We start from the raw sequence: 15,467 nt of genomic DNA, 5'->3' as shown, positions 1-15,467 counted from the left end.
AGTGGTTCTGAAGCACCTGTACACTTAAGAATGATCTCTTGAAAGGCAGCTGAGCAGAATGGTTAATTAAGGGCCTGAACTGTGGGGCCTGACTTCCCAATATAAAGAGCTCAATTTTGGTAAGTAATGACTTTTATCCTTACTTTCATCAGCAGTAAACAGAGAAAAACAGTACTTTTGGGGGAAGGGGGCAGGTAGGGTGGTGGTTACTATAAGGAATAAATAAGTTAATTAAAAAAAACAGCTTAAGACTTCCCTGGCGGCACAGTGGTTAAGACTCCGCCTGCCAATGCAGGCGACATGGGTTTGAGCCCTGGTCCGGGAAGACCGGACTAAGCTCCATGCTCTTAGTTGCCATGGAGCAACTAAGACCGCGCACCACAACTACTGAGCCTGCGCTCTAGAGCCCGTGGGCCACAATTACTGAGCCCGAGCACCACAACTACTGAAGCCCATGTGCCCAGAGCCCGTGCTCCGCAACAAGCCATCGCAATGAGAAGCCTGCGCACGGCAATGAAGAGTAGCCCCTGCTCGTCGCAACTAGAGAAAGCCCGCATGCAGCAACGAAGACCCAACGCAGCCAAAAATAAATAAATTAAAAAAAAAAAAGAGCTTAAAAGAGTACCTGGCTCACAGTAAGCACTTGATAACTCTTACTATTATCATTATTACTGGAGCATTTGTTCAAAATGCAAATTTCTTAGATCCCACCCTCAAAGTATTCTTAATTCAGTAGGTACAGGACAGTGCCCAGCAATCTACATTTTTACCATGCCACCAGATGACTGACACAGGTGATACAGAAGCACTTAAAAAAGAAAGAAAGAAAGAAAGAAAATTTATTTGGCTGTGCCAGGTGTTAGTTGCAGCACACAGGATCTTCACTGCAGCATGCATGTGGGATCTAGTTCCCTGACCAGGGATCAAACCCAGGCCCCCTGCATTGGGAGTGCAGAGGACCACGAGGGAAGTCCCCAGAAGCACTTTTGATAAAACTAGATTAGACAGAAGCAGAATTAAGAATGACAAATTGTAGAGCACATTTTGAAAATTTCCATGTTTGCTAGCCCTTTCTGTTAATAATCCCTTTGAGAAGTAAAAGAAAGGTAAGTGTCCTTTAAAAAAAAAACACATTTGCAAACACTCACAATTTTGCATACAATTTCACCTAATTTACAGACCTCTTGAAGCTCATCCAAGAGCCCCTAAGAAATTGACAAAGCCTGGGGGGAATTCCTAAAGTTCCAGGTTAAGAAGCCATGAAACACTTCATAGCCACTAGGATGGCTATAATCAGAAAGACAGATGGAGTAAAACAAAGGTTGGTGAGGAATTTTATTTTACACTTTATTTTATTTTTTGGCAAGGAACTGGAAATCTCATTCATTGGTGGTGGGAATGTAAAATGATGTATCCGCTTTGGAAAACAGTTTGGCAGTTCCCTAAAGTGTTAAATATAGTTACCATACAACCCAGCAATTCCACTACCAGTATATCCCCCAGAAAAATAAACCATGTGTTCCTATAATGGCATTACTTGTAATACTCCAAAAGGGGAGACAATGCAAATGTTCATCAACCAATGGGTGGATAAATAAAATGTGGTACGTACCTATACAATGGAATATTTGGCAACAAAAAGATATTTGTTACAACGTAGATGAACCTTGAAAACACACTAAATGAAAGAAACCAGTAAAAGACCACATACTATATAATTTCATTTATGTAAAGGGTCCTGAATATGCAAATCTATAATGACAGAAAGTAGATTAGTAGTTGTTGCCTAGGGCTAGGGGGAGAGGAAGAGGAGAAAACAGGAGTGACTGCTAACAGGAAAGGGCTTCTTTTTGTGGTGGTGATGAATATGTTCTAAATTTAGAGTATGGTGATGGTTTGAACAACTCTGTGAATATACTAAAAACAATTGAATTGTACATTTTAAATGGGTGAATTTTATGGTATGTAAATTATCTCTCAAGAGATGTTGGGAAATTAAAAACCAAAGGAAGAAACCATGAAACAGATTGATTAGGACAGAGCCCCAAAATAGGGAAAAAATGGGAATAAGAGTCAAGAGAGTTTAAGGCAAGAGAATGCAGAGTCGGAAGCCATCTGGACACCGATGACAGGTGAAATATTAAACTGACTCTTAAATGAGAAATTAAAACAGAGCCCAGAGGGATTCCTACAGTTCCTCTGAGGAAAGTCAGAGAAGGCAAAACCACTGAAAAATAGAATTTAAAAAATATAGTATTGTCACAAAGGTCAAAGGAAGAATTTTAAGAAGAGGAGCATTACATTCGGTAATAACTGTCAAAATCATGATATTAAAATACTCTATTATTAAGCAGATAGAAGTATATATCTACAACAATGGCATTTTAACCCCAAATTGTTAACAATTTTATTCTACCCACTCATGTACTTAAGTAAATTTGAAAAAAGAAAAGAGTGATGAAATCTTTTGGTAGTGAAAAACACACAGTATGAGTTTACTTGCTACTACAAAATAAACACTACTGAACTAAGCTCAAATAGATTATGTCCCAACTGAGCTGATAAGACAGACATCCAGGGCATTCAGTTACATATCTAAGTTTAAACATATAAAACTCAATTTCAATAGTTTTGAAATTTCAAATCTAATCTGTAACACAATGAAGTATGGTAAAATGTAAAAACACATCTTTTTCAAACCATTAAGAAATGCCGATCACTGAAGTACATTTTAAAATCAGTAGAACTCTGCTTTAAACCTTAGTTATATTTAGGTCATATAAAAATCAGACTGACATTAATTGGATGTACTTACTTGTGTGAGCACTTTGAAAATTAAAAATACACATAAAGAGTTAGCATTTAACATGATCACATTTCAAAAATAAATGAATTTATTTAAACAAAACAAAATACCTATAATGTCTTGAGAAAATAAATCCACTGGATAAATGTAGAAAATACTCCAAATACACATGATTTGGAAATAATATTACATTTTATCCAACGTACATATTATCCAACTTACTGTTCCTCTCCATTAGGGATTATTGTTTCTACTGAATTTATGGGAGTAATTCTGTCATTAAGTTTGTAAAAACCTTTTTAAATATGGCAGAATATAAATAAACAAACATGGGCATCACTAAGGTAAAGCCGACAAAAAAAATTCATGAATACTGTGCTCTCACTTTAGACAATGGAGAGGTCCAGGAGACACTACTCGATTGACACTGGCTCCAGCCATGGTGTTCAGCTGAACTTCAGAGATATAAAGTGTCACAGAAGATGACTGCAGCCGTGTTTTTACAACTTCCAGTGGACATGTCAGAATAGCTCCCACCGTACCACCACATCTACAAAAAAATGCAAAGAACAAAACTTATCTACTTAATTCACAAATTAGTACATATGCGCAGAGCTATGAAACAAATGAACAACTGGGGCTTTGTGAAGGTACTAAAATTTACGATTTTTGATTTTAGAAGACTAAATAATTTTTTAAATGTTTCACTTATTTGACTGTATACAAACACCTTTAGTAGTTAAAAGTAACTGAGCTTAATATCTACCTAGCAAGAATAATTAGCTGAAGATTCCAAACAGTGGGTGTTACTACTGAAATTTACTGGTACGTCACATCATAGCTTTTAAACACTGTTCTAGGGCTTTATTTGGTACTCCTTGCCCAGATATTACTTGTGTTGAAACCTAGACCATTATTTGAAGTATATCCTATTTCTCAAACTCCTATCTTATCTTTCAAAATTCAAGAAATGGTCTTGAGAGCAATATGAAATAAACCACTGATGGATAATCATACATGTCCCCTTATTTTAAATATCCAAATACTCAGAGGCATTTCACCTACAAATAAATACGGAATTTGAGTCTCAAAATCTGTATGTTAGGCCCACCACGTGGGAATCTGTGCAAAGTAGGTAGGCTTAGCTAGGAGAATCCAATTTAAATATAAGGACTGATCACCAAAATAGCAACAAAATAAAAGCTCTTAAAGGATATTATTTAAACTTTTTGAAAGTATGTAAGAGACAGGCTGAGTAATTTATTCTTTTTAAATGCAAAACTGGAAAATAATTTTCTCTTAAAGCATTAATAGTTACTCAATGGAGTTCTGAGAACTGTTTTCTAACCAGAGGAAAATCACTCAAGAGACCTCTTACTGCATTGAAAGAGAAAAGCAGACTGAGTCAGAAGTAACCTGGACCTCCAAAACAGGCATTAGAGCAAGAAGAAAAACAGCCCACCACAGAAAGATACTAAACAATTCTACGTATAGAATTTAAAAAATGTGTATATACAAAAGATATAATAAAAGGAAAGCAGGCATGAAAACAATATCATTCCAAAAAAAGTTAGGACAAGAAATCATTAATAAGAGTATTTCATATTACTTTAACAGTACATGCCATCAAGAAAATAAAACTGAAACAAACTTTATGCAATAAAAGTGAAAAATTAACACAACAAATGAAAAACAGAGAACATCCACATGTAAAATGAAACTTGATTCTTACCTCATATCATATTTTAAAAAGTAACTCAAAATGGACTATACAAAACTTCTAGAAGGAAACATTTGGAGAAAAATCTTTTTGACTTTGGGTTAGGCACATATTTCTTAGATTGAACAACAAAAAGCAAACACATGAATCATAAAAGAAAAAAACTGATAAACTGGACTTCACCAAAGTTTAAAATTTCCACACTCTGAAAGAAACTGTTAAGAAAATGAAAAAAACAAACCACAGTCTGAGAGAACTATTTGCAAAACACTTATCTTGTAAGTACTTATATTCAGAAACAAAACTCAAAAATAAAAACAACTAAAAAAAGACGAACAGATACTTCAACAAAGATATATGGATACAAATAAACAAAGATTTTTCAAAATCATTTTTCATCAGGAAAATGCTTATTAAAACCTCAATGAGGTACACTGCACATCTTACTAATGGATAAAATTAAAAAGACTGACAATAACAAGTGTTGATACAGAACAACTAGAAACCTCAAACACTGCTGGTGGGAATGCAAAATGGTAGATTTTTTTTTCTGGGGGGGCCACACTGTGTGGCTTGCAGGATCTTAGTTCCCTAACCAGGTATTGAACCCCGGCCCAGCAGTCAAAGTGCAGAGTCCTAACCACTGGAACACCAGGGAATTCCCACAAAATGGTAGATTTTGGAGAAAAAAAAAAAGTCACAGTTTGAGAAAAAGTCTGGTGGTTTCTTACAAAGTCAAACATATTACTGCTGTACATCCCTGCAATCCCACTCCTAAGGTGTTGACCTGGGAAAAATCAACACATACAGGCATACTTAGAGAGATTGTAGATTCAGTTCCAGACCATCCCAATACAGTGACTACCACAATAAATTGAGTCACATGAATTTTTTGCTTTTTTAGTGCATATAAAAGTTATGTTTACACTATACTGTAGTATATTAAGTGTGCAATAATAGCATTATGTCTAAAAAAAGTACATCTTAATTTTTAAAAATGCTGATCAAACTTGTAAGTTTTTTGCCTTGAAAAAACAGATGAGTTTCTTTTTAAAATTTATTTTATTGACATATAGTTGATTTACAATGTTGTGTTAATTTTCACTGTACAGCAAAGTGATTCAGTCATACATATATATTTACATTCTTTTTCATATTCTTTTCCATTATGGTTTATCACAGGATATTGAATACAGTTCCTGTACTATAAGAGTAGGACCTTGTTGTTTATCCATTCTATAAACAACAAATTTATAAGCTTTTGCACAGTGAAGGCTTTTGCACAGTGAAGGAAACCATAAACAAAACGAAAAGACAACCTACAGGGCTTCCCTGGTGGCGCAGTGGTTTAGAGTCCGTCCGCCTGCCGATGCAGGGGACACGGGTTCATGCCCCGGTCCGGGAAGATCCCACATGCCGCAGAGCGGCTGGGTCCCTGAGCCATGGCCGCTGAGCCTGCGCTCTGCGACGGGAGGGGCCACAACAGTGAGAGGCCCGCATACGGCAAAAAAAAAAAAAAAAAAAAAAAAAGACAACCTATAGAAATGGGAGAAAATATTTGCAGATGATGCAACTGACAAGGTATTAATTTCCAAAATGTACAAATAGCTCATACAACTCAATATCAAAAAAAAAACAACCTAATCAAAAAATGGGCAAAAGACCTAAATAGACATTTCTCCAAAGAAGACATACAGAGGGCCAACAGGCACATTAAAAGAAGCTCAACGTCACTACTTATCAGAGAAATGCAAATCAAAATTACCATGAGGTATCACCTTATACCAGTCAGAATGGCTATCATCAAAAAGTCTACAAATAATACATGCTGGAGAGGGTGTGGAGAAAAGGGAATCCTCCTACGTTGTTGGTGGGAATGTAAATTGGTGCAGCCACTATGGAGAACAGTATGGAGATTCTTAAAAAACTAAAAATAGAGTTACCATATGATCTAGCAATCCCACTCTTGGGCATGTATCTGGAGAAAACTCTAATTCAAAAAGATACATGCACCCAATGTTCATAGCAGCACTATTTACAATAGCTAAGACATGGAAGCAACCTAAATGTCCATAAACAGATGAATGGATAAAGAAGATGTGGTATTATATACACAATGGAATGTTACTCAGCCATGAAAAAAAAATGAAATAACGCCATCTGCAGCAACACTGGATGGACCTAGAGATTATCATACTAAGTGAAGGAAGTCAGACAAAAAGACAAATATATGATATCACTTCTATGTGGAATCTAAAAAAATGCAACAAATGAACTTACAAATAAACTTATGGTTACCAAAGGGGAAAGGGAGAGAGAGGGATAAATTAGAGTTTGGCATTAGCAGATAAAAACCAGTATATATAAAATAAACAACAAGGTCCTACTGTACAGCACAGGAAACTATATTCAATATCTTGTAATAAACTGTAATGGGAAAGAATCTGAAAAGTATATATATAAAAATAACAATCACTTTGCCGAACACAAGAAACAAATACAACACTGTAAATCAACTATACTTCAATTTAAAAAGAAAGAGAGAAAAGCATACAATTTATTTAAGTTTTATGTGTAAAACTTTATAAGAAAATGAAGACCCTAAGAAGTGGCTAAAACTGAGCATTTTTATGCTAGGTTTGATGAAGAATGGAAAATCGTGGGAAAATGTGATAGGACAGAAAAAGGGTATGAGCAAAGAAATAAAAATGCTGTTGGGAAAATGGTTGTGATAGACTTGCTCAACACAGGGTTGCCACAAACCTTTGTTTTAAAAAAAAAAAGGCATTATCTTCAAAATACAATAAAGCAAAGTGCAATAAAACATGCTATGCCTGTATATGTCCACACAAAGACCTGTCCATGAACGTTTACAGCAGCTTTACTCTTAATAGCCAAAAACTGGAAACAACCAAAATGTCCATCAACTGATGAAGGATAAACAGACTGTGGTCTATTCATACAATGGACTACTGCTCTGTAATAAAAAGCAGCAACCTGGATGAATCTCAAAAACATTATGCTAACTGAAAAAAAACAGCACAAAAGGCTTTCATTTTGTAACATTTTCATTTTTATGACATTCTGTAAAAGCCAAAAATCTAGAACAGAAGTAAGATCAGTGGTCACCAAGAGGCAGCTGAGGTGGGAATAACTGACTGCAAAGGGCATGGAGAAATTCCTCGGATAACAGAAATGTCCTATGTTTTGATTATAGTATAGGCATACATCATTTTATTGTGTCCCACAAGTATTGCGTTTTTTAATAAATTGAAGGTCTGTGGCAGCTGTGTTGTTAGATGATGGTTAGCATTTTTTAGCAATCAAGTATCAATACATTTGGGTTTTTTAAATTTTATTTTATTGGCAGCACCTCGCGGCTTGCAGGATCTTAGTTCCCCAACCAGGGATCAAACCCATGCCCCCTGCAGTGGAAGCACGGAGTTCTAACCACTGGACAGCCAGGAAATTCCCAGCAATCAAATACATTTGATCCTTGAATAACCTGGGTGTTAGGGGTGCCGATCCTCTGTACAGTCAAAAATCCACGTATAACTATATAGTCAGCCCTCCTGTATCCGTGGCTCCACATTTGTGGATTCAACCAACCATGGGTTGTGTAGTCCTATGGTATGCATTTACTGAAAAAAATCTGCCTATAAGTGAACCTGTGCAGTTCAAACCCGTGTTGTGGTGTGCGGGCTTCTCACTGTGGTGGCTTCTCTTATTGCGGAGCACGGGCTCTAGGCACACGGGCTTCAGTAGTTGTGGTGCTCGGGCTCAGTAGTTGTGGCACACGGGCTTAGTTGCTTCGCGGCACGTGGGATCTTCCCGGACCAGGGATCGAACCTGTGTCCCCTGCATTGGCAGGCAGATTCTTAACCACTGCGCCACCAGGGAAGTCCCCAGGTCATCTGTATTTTTAAATTAAGGTATATATGTTGTTTTTTTTAGACATAATGCTATTGAACACTTAATAGACTACAGTATAGTATAAGCAAACCTTTTTATGTACTGGGAAACCAAAAAATTAGTATTTCTCAAAAATTCCATTTATGACTTTAAATAGGAAATTAAAAAATTTAATCCCCCCAAAGAAAAGATCAAAACCATGATTATATTTTCAGAAATCAAGCGTCAATTAGACAAATAGTAGGGCCATAAAAGATCTGAAACAAAATTAAGCAGGCCAAGGGAGAGTTCTACACTCAATGAATAAGAAACTGATATTTTTAAGCAGCTATGAAATAGGCTTAAAAACCTAATTATAGGGCTTCCCTGGTGGCGCAGTGGCTGAGAATCTGCCTGCTAATGCAGGGGATATGGGTTCGAGCCCTGGTCTGGGAAGATCCCACATACCGCGGAGCAACTAGGTCCGTGAGCCACAACTACTGAGCCTGTGCTCCGCAACGAGAGGCCGCGATAGTGAGAGGCCCCACACACCGCGATGAAGAGTGGCCGCCGCTTGCCACAACTAGAGAAAGCCCTCGCACAGAAAAGTAGACCAGCAAAAATAAATAAACAAACTCCTACCCTCAACATCTTCTTAAAAAAACAACAACAAAAAAAACCCCTAATTATATATAAGGCCCAAGGAGAATCTTAAAAACAGAAGCCATAGTTTTTTTATGTTAATTGTTGAGGCTACATAGTAAGAGATATGAATCATCACAGTATACACTTTAGTATATACTACAGAACTCAAGAGAGCCTACATGGTAGACCACACTGTATTCACACTACAGTAGTGATTTATTTATAGTAACTCATATTTGTTTTTAATTCAAATTTGCCTAGCTTTTTGAAAGCTGTTTAATATATTTACATAAGCTTATTGAACATAAACCCCAATAGACCCCAAATTTGTAATAAACATGCAAATTTATATTCTGTAAAACCTAAAGAATATGTCCTTGGTTTTCACAATGAACATGAATTACTTGCATAATTAAAATAAACAAAAGCAAAAAGCAAAGTTAGCACATTCACAGGAATGACTACCTATATCATACTCAGTCATTCCTGGTTCCGAGAGAATAAACACATTACACAAAGAAAACAACCAACCAACCTACCAGGGAAGAACAGTATCTATGCCTCACAGGCTTGTTGTAAGGATAATATACGATAATGATATAACCCATGACATGACACATAGAAAGTACTCAATAAGCATTAGCTACTTAAGTTGTCAGCATCTATTACTGATTATAGCCACTAAATTTTTTAATTTTTTTTTTTTGGCAGTACGCGGGCCTCTCACCATTACGGTCTCTCCCGTTGCGGAGCACAGGCTCCGGACGCGCAGGCTCAGTGGCCATGGCTCACAGGCCCAGCCGCTCCGCGGCATGTGGGATCTTCCCGGACCGGGGCACGAACCCGTATCCCCTGCATCGGCAGGCGGACTCTCAACAACTGCATCACCAGGGAAGCCCAGCAACTAAATTTTTTAACAGAACTATTACAAATACTTTATGGCAGACGACAGACATATATACTATGATTCCTAAAAAAAACACTTCAATAAATAAAATACATGACGATCTAAACTGTACAGAGCTGCGGGGGGAGGGCGGTTTAAGTGGGTGTATACACAAGCACTTACACTGTCCTGAAGCAGTTTTACATTATAAAATGCAATAGGTATGTAGTACAGGAGTGACGCTCCAGTGTTTCTCATGCTGCTTTTTATCTTAGTCATTTTAAAGTAATTATTTTGTACACTGAAATCATCATAATTGATGTAGAGAACAAAACTACTGCTGTCAATAAACATTTAAAAATCTCTATGTATGAAAGCAGGATTAATTACATTAGATTTATCTCTTCACCATGTCAAAACTCACTGTCTAAAGGAAAATGCCACAAGGACAAAGAGGAGAAATTAACACGATTTCAAGCAATGAATCAAATGGGAAGGATTAACTGCCTTGGCAAAGAGGAAGAAAGGCTTGCAGAAACAAATACCAGAGAGAAGCAAACAGTTTTGCCCTGCTGAACTCCTTACAACAGGCCTAATGACTAAGTGCACCAAGTACTCAAGATGGAGGTAAGGCTAAGAATTTAAAACAGAAGGACTGGCTGATGGGTAATGTAGCAAAGCTAGGATACCCAGGTGGTATTCTCTTCCTCCCCACCATGGGTAAAACTGTATTCCAGGGCAGAAGGCTAATTTTCTGAAGCACACGAACTCAAACTGTGAGCTCAGGTTTAGCGGGTACAATGGATGCAAAAAACCCACATCAAGTTACAATATTGCAATCTTTCATTATACTGGAGACAAAGATCTCATGAATTTCTAGAAAGAGCAAAAGGTCGCAAACACAGGAAAAGTCATAATAGCATCACACTACTCAAAAACTGCAGAAGATTACTTATTCTAGAATTCTATGCCAAACCTAACTATTAAGCAGATAAAATAAGAAGTTCCCGCTGGTAAGGAGACATGGGGGAAGGGGGCAAGGAAACGGTTTTTATTTCAGCAGCTTTTTTTGTAACTATACGTATAAACTTCTTTATTTTTAAATAAATGTTTAATCATAATTTTAGCAGTAAGTATCCTTTAAAAACAGCACGGGTTTTTAACTGGAGAATGTGGTTGATGTTTCTGGGACCCAATGGACTCCATGAAAAAATGATGTATTTGCGCCAGTGTCTTTGACTCAGAACTCCAAAATAAATCCAGAATCTTTACCACCTCTCAACATTTCCACCCTGGTCTAAGCCACAATATTTTGTCGAAGTTACTGGACTAACCTCCTAATTAGTGTCTCTCTTCTTCTACCCTTACCCCACTCCCTCCAATGTATCTTCAATACATAAGAGTGACTGTATTAAAATCTTGTCAGATTAAGTCACTCCTCTGCTCAAAACTTTCCAAAGACTTCCTATGTCATTCAGAATAAAAGTCAAAGTCCTCACAATGGCCTGCAAGATCTAACACAATCTGATCTTCCCTGATTCCTCCTGATCTCATCTACTATCCACCTTCTCACTCACTCTGTTCCAACCATACTGGCCTCTGCTCTAATTCTAATTATTAGAGTTTAACACACCAAGCATGCTCCTGCGGTATTGGAGGCTAACAATCATCAGTTCGAAGGGAGATCAAAGGATAAAGAGGCCTTCTGATATCCGACTATCCTCAAGTCTCACTGGTTCTACATTCTAAACTTCCTCTTATATTTCCCCTCACAATCCACACTGCAAGTGCCTTAAAGCAGGGCCTCATTTTATTTCTAGCCTTCTAGCTGGTCCTGAGTCCCTTCTGATCCAGTGATGTGGCCAATGTGTCAAGATCAATTGCAAGGTGTCACCAATGTAATTTGCTACTAACGAAAGTATTAAGTTGGATGCTTTACTGGTAAAAGAAAAAGTTACAATTCAAAGTCTCTCATTCATTTGCTTTAAATGCTTCAATTAGCAAAGAATTCCAAGGAGAGAACAGCCAAGTTTGATAGAAGAAGAGCATATAAATGTGTTATTCTGTAATATCAAAAATCTAGAAAGGGGACTTCCCTGGTGGCACAGTGGTTAAGAATCCGCCTGCCAATGCAGGGGACATGGGTTCGAGCCCTGGCCTGGGAAGATCCCACATGCCGTGGAGCAACTAAGCCGGTGAGCCACAACTACTGAGCCCGCGAGCCACAACTACTGAGCCTGCGTGCCACAACTACTGAAGCCCATGTGCCTAGAGCCCGTGCTCCACAACAAGAGAAGCCACTGCAATGAGAAGCCCGTGCACCGCAACTAAGAGTAGCCCCCGCTCGCCACAACTAGAGAAAGCCCACACATAGCAATGAAGACTCAATGCAGCCAAAAATTAAAAAAAAAAAAAAAATCTAGAAAGGAGGTTTCTAAGGTTATGAATCAAATAAAACTGTAAAATGCCCCTATACCCTTGGTATATCCACATTAGAAAATCTCAACTATGTGTTCTTCGTAAAACTATTTGGATCAATGCCAATTTTAAAGTTTCAAAGGCAAATGTCATACCTTTTAAAGATATGAGGCCAAGGTTGCTTGGTGAGAGTCAGGTTATCATGTAACTATGCATTGATTTTAGAGAATATTTAAGGATTGTTTAACATGGTTATCACGAAACACCTTTACAAGACATTTAAAACTATTCTATTTTCATGATGTTTGAGAAATTATACAATAAGTAAATCAAGTCACCCCAGGAATTTACTGGAATGTAGACACATTTTTAGCCTATGGTAATTTGGGAGTAAATGTGTCAGAACTTTCAAGTGTGGCTTCTACTTGTTTACTGTATATAATGAAGATAAAATTTTTTGACATGCCAGGGGTTCTAACTACTCAAGGGCTATGGATCCCTTGAGTAAAGCAATGGCTAAAAGCTGCTTAGAATGGAAAAAAAAATTTTTTTTTTGAAGCTAGGCACAATGGAACCAAGAAACTGGTTAAAAAAAAACAAAATGAAACACTCTGGAAAAACAGATCTTTAAGAAAGAGAAAGGACTCTGAGGGCCCTAAGATACTCTCCCTCACCCAAGTTACAGCAACACAAGAATCAGAAATGTGGGAGGTTGGGGGAAGATAGGGAAGGGGAAAAAGAAATTGTTCACTAAGTAAATATTAGTAACAAGCAGATCAGTTCAGCCATGATGCCAAGAGTCATAAATCCCTAGGTCAGTGCAGATGCAAAACCTGATCAGCAGGATAGCCCCAAGGGCCTGAACCACTAGATTCAGTTCCCCTGGCTTTAAAGAACTTAACTAGCCACACCTATGGAGGAATTTAAGGTGCCCCAGGTTTCTGCTAAGGAAAGCATGGGTCAAGGAAAAGAAATGGGATTCTAAGACTGTGGCTGTTACACATATATCTTTGATTCTGACCTTTTGAGCATGTATGGATCAGGACACTTGTTCTGAATAGGCAAGGTTAATTTATAAATGGACAAAATCTATTCTGATTGGGTCCACAATATTTGTGTGTATGTGTATGTACGTATATACACACATATATATGTATATGCAGGTACTTTAGAAATATATTTCTGTTAACATTAAACAAAACTATTTTGTCAGACAACTGCAGTGTCTAGCTTTGTAAAGCAAAGTGAATAGGTTAAAATATTTTGTCATTTTTCTGCTGCAGGTAACACTCCCCTGTAATTTCCTAATTAGGGCATTAGTCATATTAAGAAATACCACTAAGAAAGAGATTCATTAAAATGTTAGCTATAGGGACTTCCCTAGTGGTCCAGTGGTTAAGAATCCGCCTTCCAATGCAGGGGACAAGGGTTCAATCCCTGGTCAGGGAACTAAGATCTCACATGCCATGGGCCAACTAAGCTGCGTGCTACAACTACTGAGCCCACATGCTCTGGAGACTGGGCACCACAATTAAGAGAGAAGCCCGCGTGCAGCAACGAAGAGCCCTCCTGCTGCAACTAAGACACGACACAGCCAAAATTAGATAAATATTTTAAAAAATTAAAAAAAAATGTTAGCTATAGAGTTGCAATCTCAAAACATGTAGCCTGTCTCTGAAATTCCATAAAAATCATTTAGAAAGTCTTACTAAAGATTGTTTCTCTGATAGTATATTTGTAGAGGTTATTTCTTCTGAAGCTTTAATGTTCAGGCAAGAAACAAGTTCTTGAAGAATGAAGGACATATTCTACATACTCGACAGACTAACTTATGAAAAGTCAGATATGAGAGTGGTTGAAAAGTCAGATATGAGAGTGGATGAAAATAATGGTATTTGGCTGGGGGGGTACATGTAGTGTTTCTCATGCAGGAAAAAAATTAACAAGCTAGGCTTATTTGAGATACTAAAGCAAAATCAAAACACTGATAAACTGAAAAAAAAAAGAAAATGTTAACCAACAACTTTGATAAACATGGAAACACAGAAGTAAGCCATTATGATACAGCCCAAGATGTGGATGTATAGTCTTCAACGTAAGGAAAAACAATGATATCAAGACTAAAATTCACTACAGAAGCAAAATATGCTGAGGGTATGTGGTAGTTTTAGTAAAAGTAACACCGCCCACCCAAATTACTGTTTTGTTTCTTTGATCCCCCTTTGTAACAAACCTCAAAATCCTATTTACTGTCTCTAATTTCTCTCCCACTCCCATCAGATTTCCCTCCCCCTGCTCTGCTTTGGAAACTGCTGATCAAGGTAACCAAAGGTCTCCACAATTGTTAAATTCAATAATTAATAGCTCTCAGACCTCATCTTAATGGACAATAACACATGTCCTTCCTAAATACTGTATATTTGTTTCTTCACTTGACTTTCAGAACACATTTTCTTGGGCAATTTTTAAGTCTACTTTGCTGGTTCCTGCTCTGCTGCTGATCTCTTTTGCTGAAATTTCCTCTCTTCTGCTCTATATTCACTCCCTTACTGACCTCGTCTAGGCTCATGTCATCATCTATGTTCCACCAACTATTAAATGTGTTATCTCTAGTCCAGAGCTCCTTCCTGGAGTTACCTAATATAACCAGCCACCTAAACAACTGGCTTTTTGCTTCTCTACTTCTCAAATTTTCGTCTTAAATGGAACTACATACTGATCTTCCCCCAACCTTATTCCATCCACAACCTTCCTTCCCATCTCAGTTAACAGCAATTCCCTCCCTCTAGGTGCCTAAACTAAAAACCTTGGAGTTATTCTTGACTTTTCTTCACACACCACATACAGTACATTACAACCTTCTCTGAAGAACCGTTACCTCTCACTTTGATTACTCCAGTAGCCAAATCATTTCCCTACTTCTGGCCCTGCCCTATGTACAGTCTATTCTAAGCATGGTACGACCAGAATTTGGCTTTAAAACTCCTGCAATGACTCTTCCCATTTCAGAAAAGCAAAAGATCTTCAATGGCCTAACAATAGCCTACTACTCTGGCTATACTTGCCTCATTTCAGTGCTCCTACCCTACTTAGGAAGAGGC

At 37.6% G+C, this 15,467-nt stretch overlaps 1 protein-coding gene across 1 annotated transcript in view; it reads right to left on the bottom strand.

Annotated features, from left to right (window-relative positions):
- SLC25A36 (solute carrier family 25 member 36) overlaps window positions 1-15,467 on the bottom strand; it is a 41,033-nt gene that overhangs the window by 20,317 nt on the left and 5,249 nt on the right. The window contains exon 2 of the mRNA XM_060011340.1: window positions 3,192-3,356. Within this exon, the coding sequence (XP_059867323.1) occupies window positions 3,192-3,356 (165 nt within the window). The remainder of the gene's footprint in view (window positions 1-3,191; window positions 3,357-15,467) is intronic.

This window comes from Delphinus delphis, chromosome 4 (genome assembly GCF_949987515.2).
Source record: "Delphinus delphis chromosome 4, mDelDel1.2, whole genome shotgun sequence".
Classification (NCBI taxonomy): domain Eukaryota; kingdom Metazoa; phylum Chordata; class Mammalia; order Artiodactyla; family Delphinidae; genus Delphinus; species Delphinus delphis.
The sequence above is the reverse complement of the archived record's forward strand: the minus strand, read 5'-3'. Positions and strand labels throughout refer to the sequence as shown.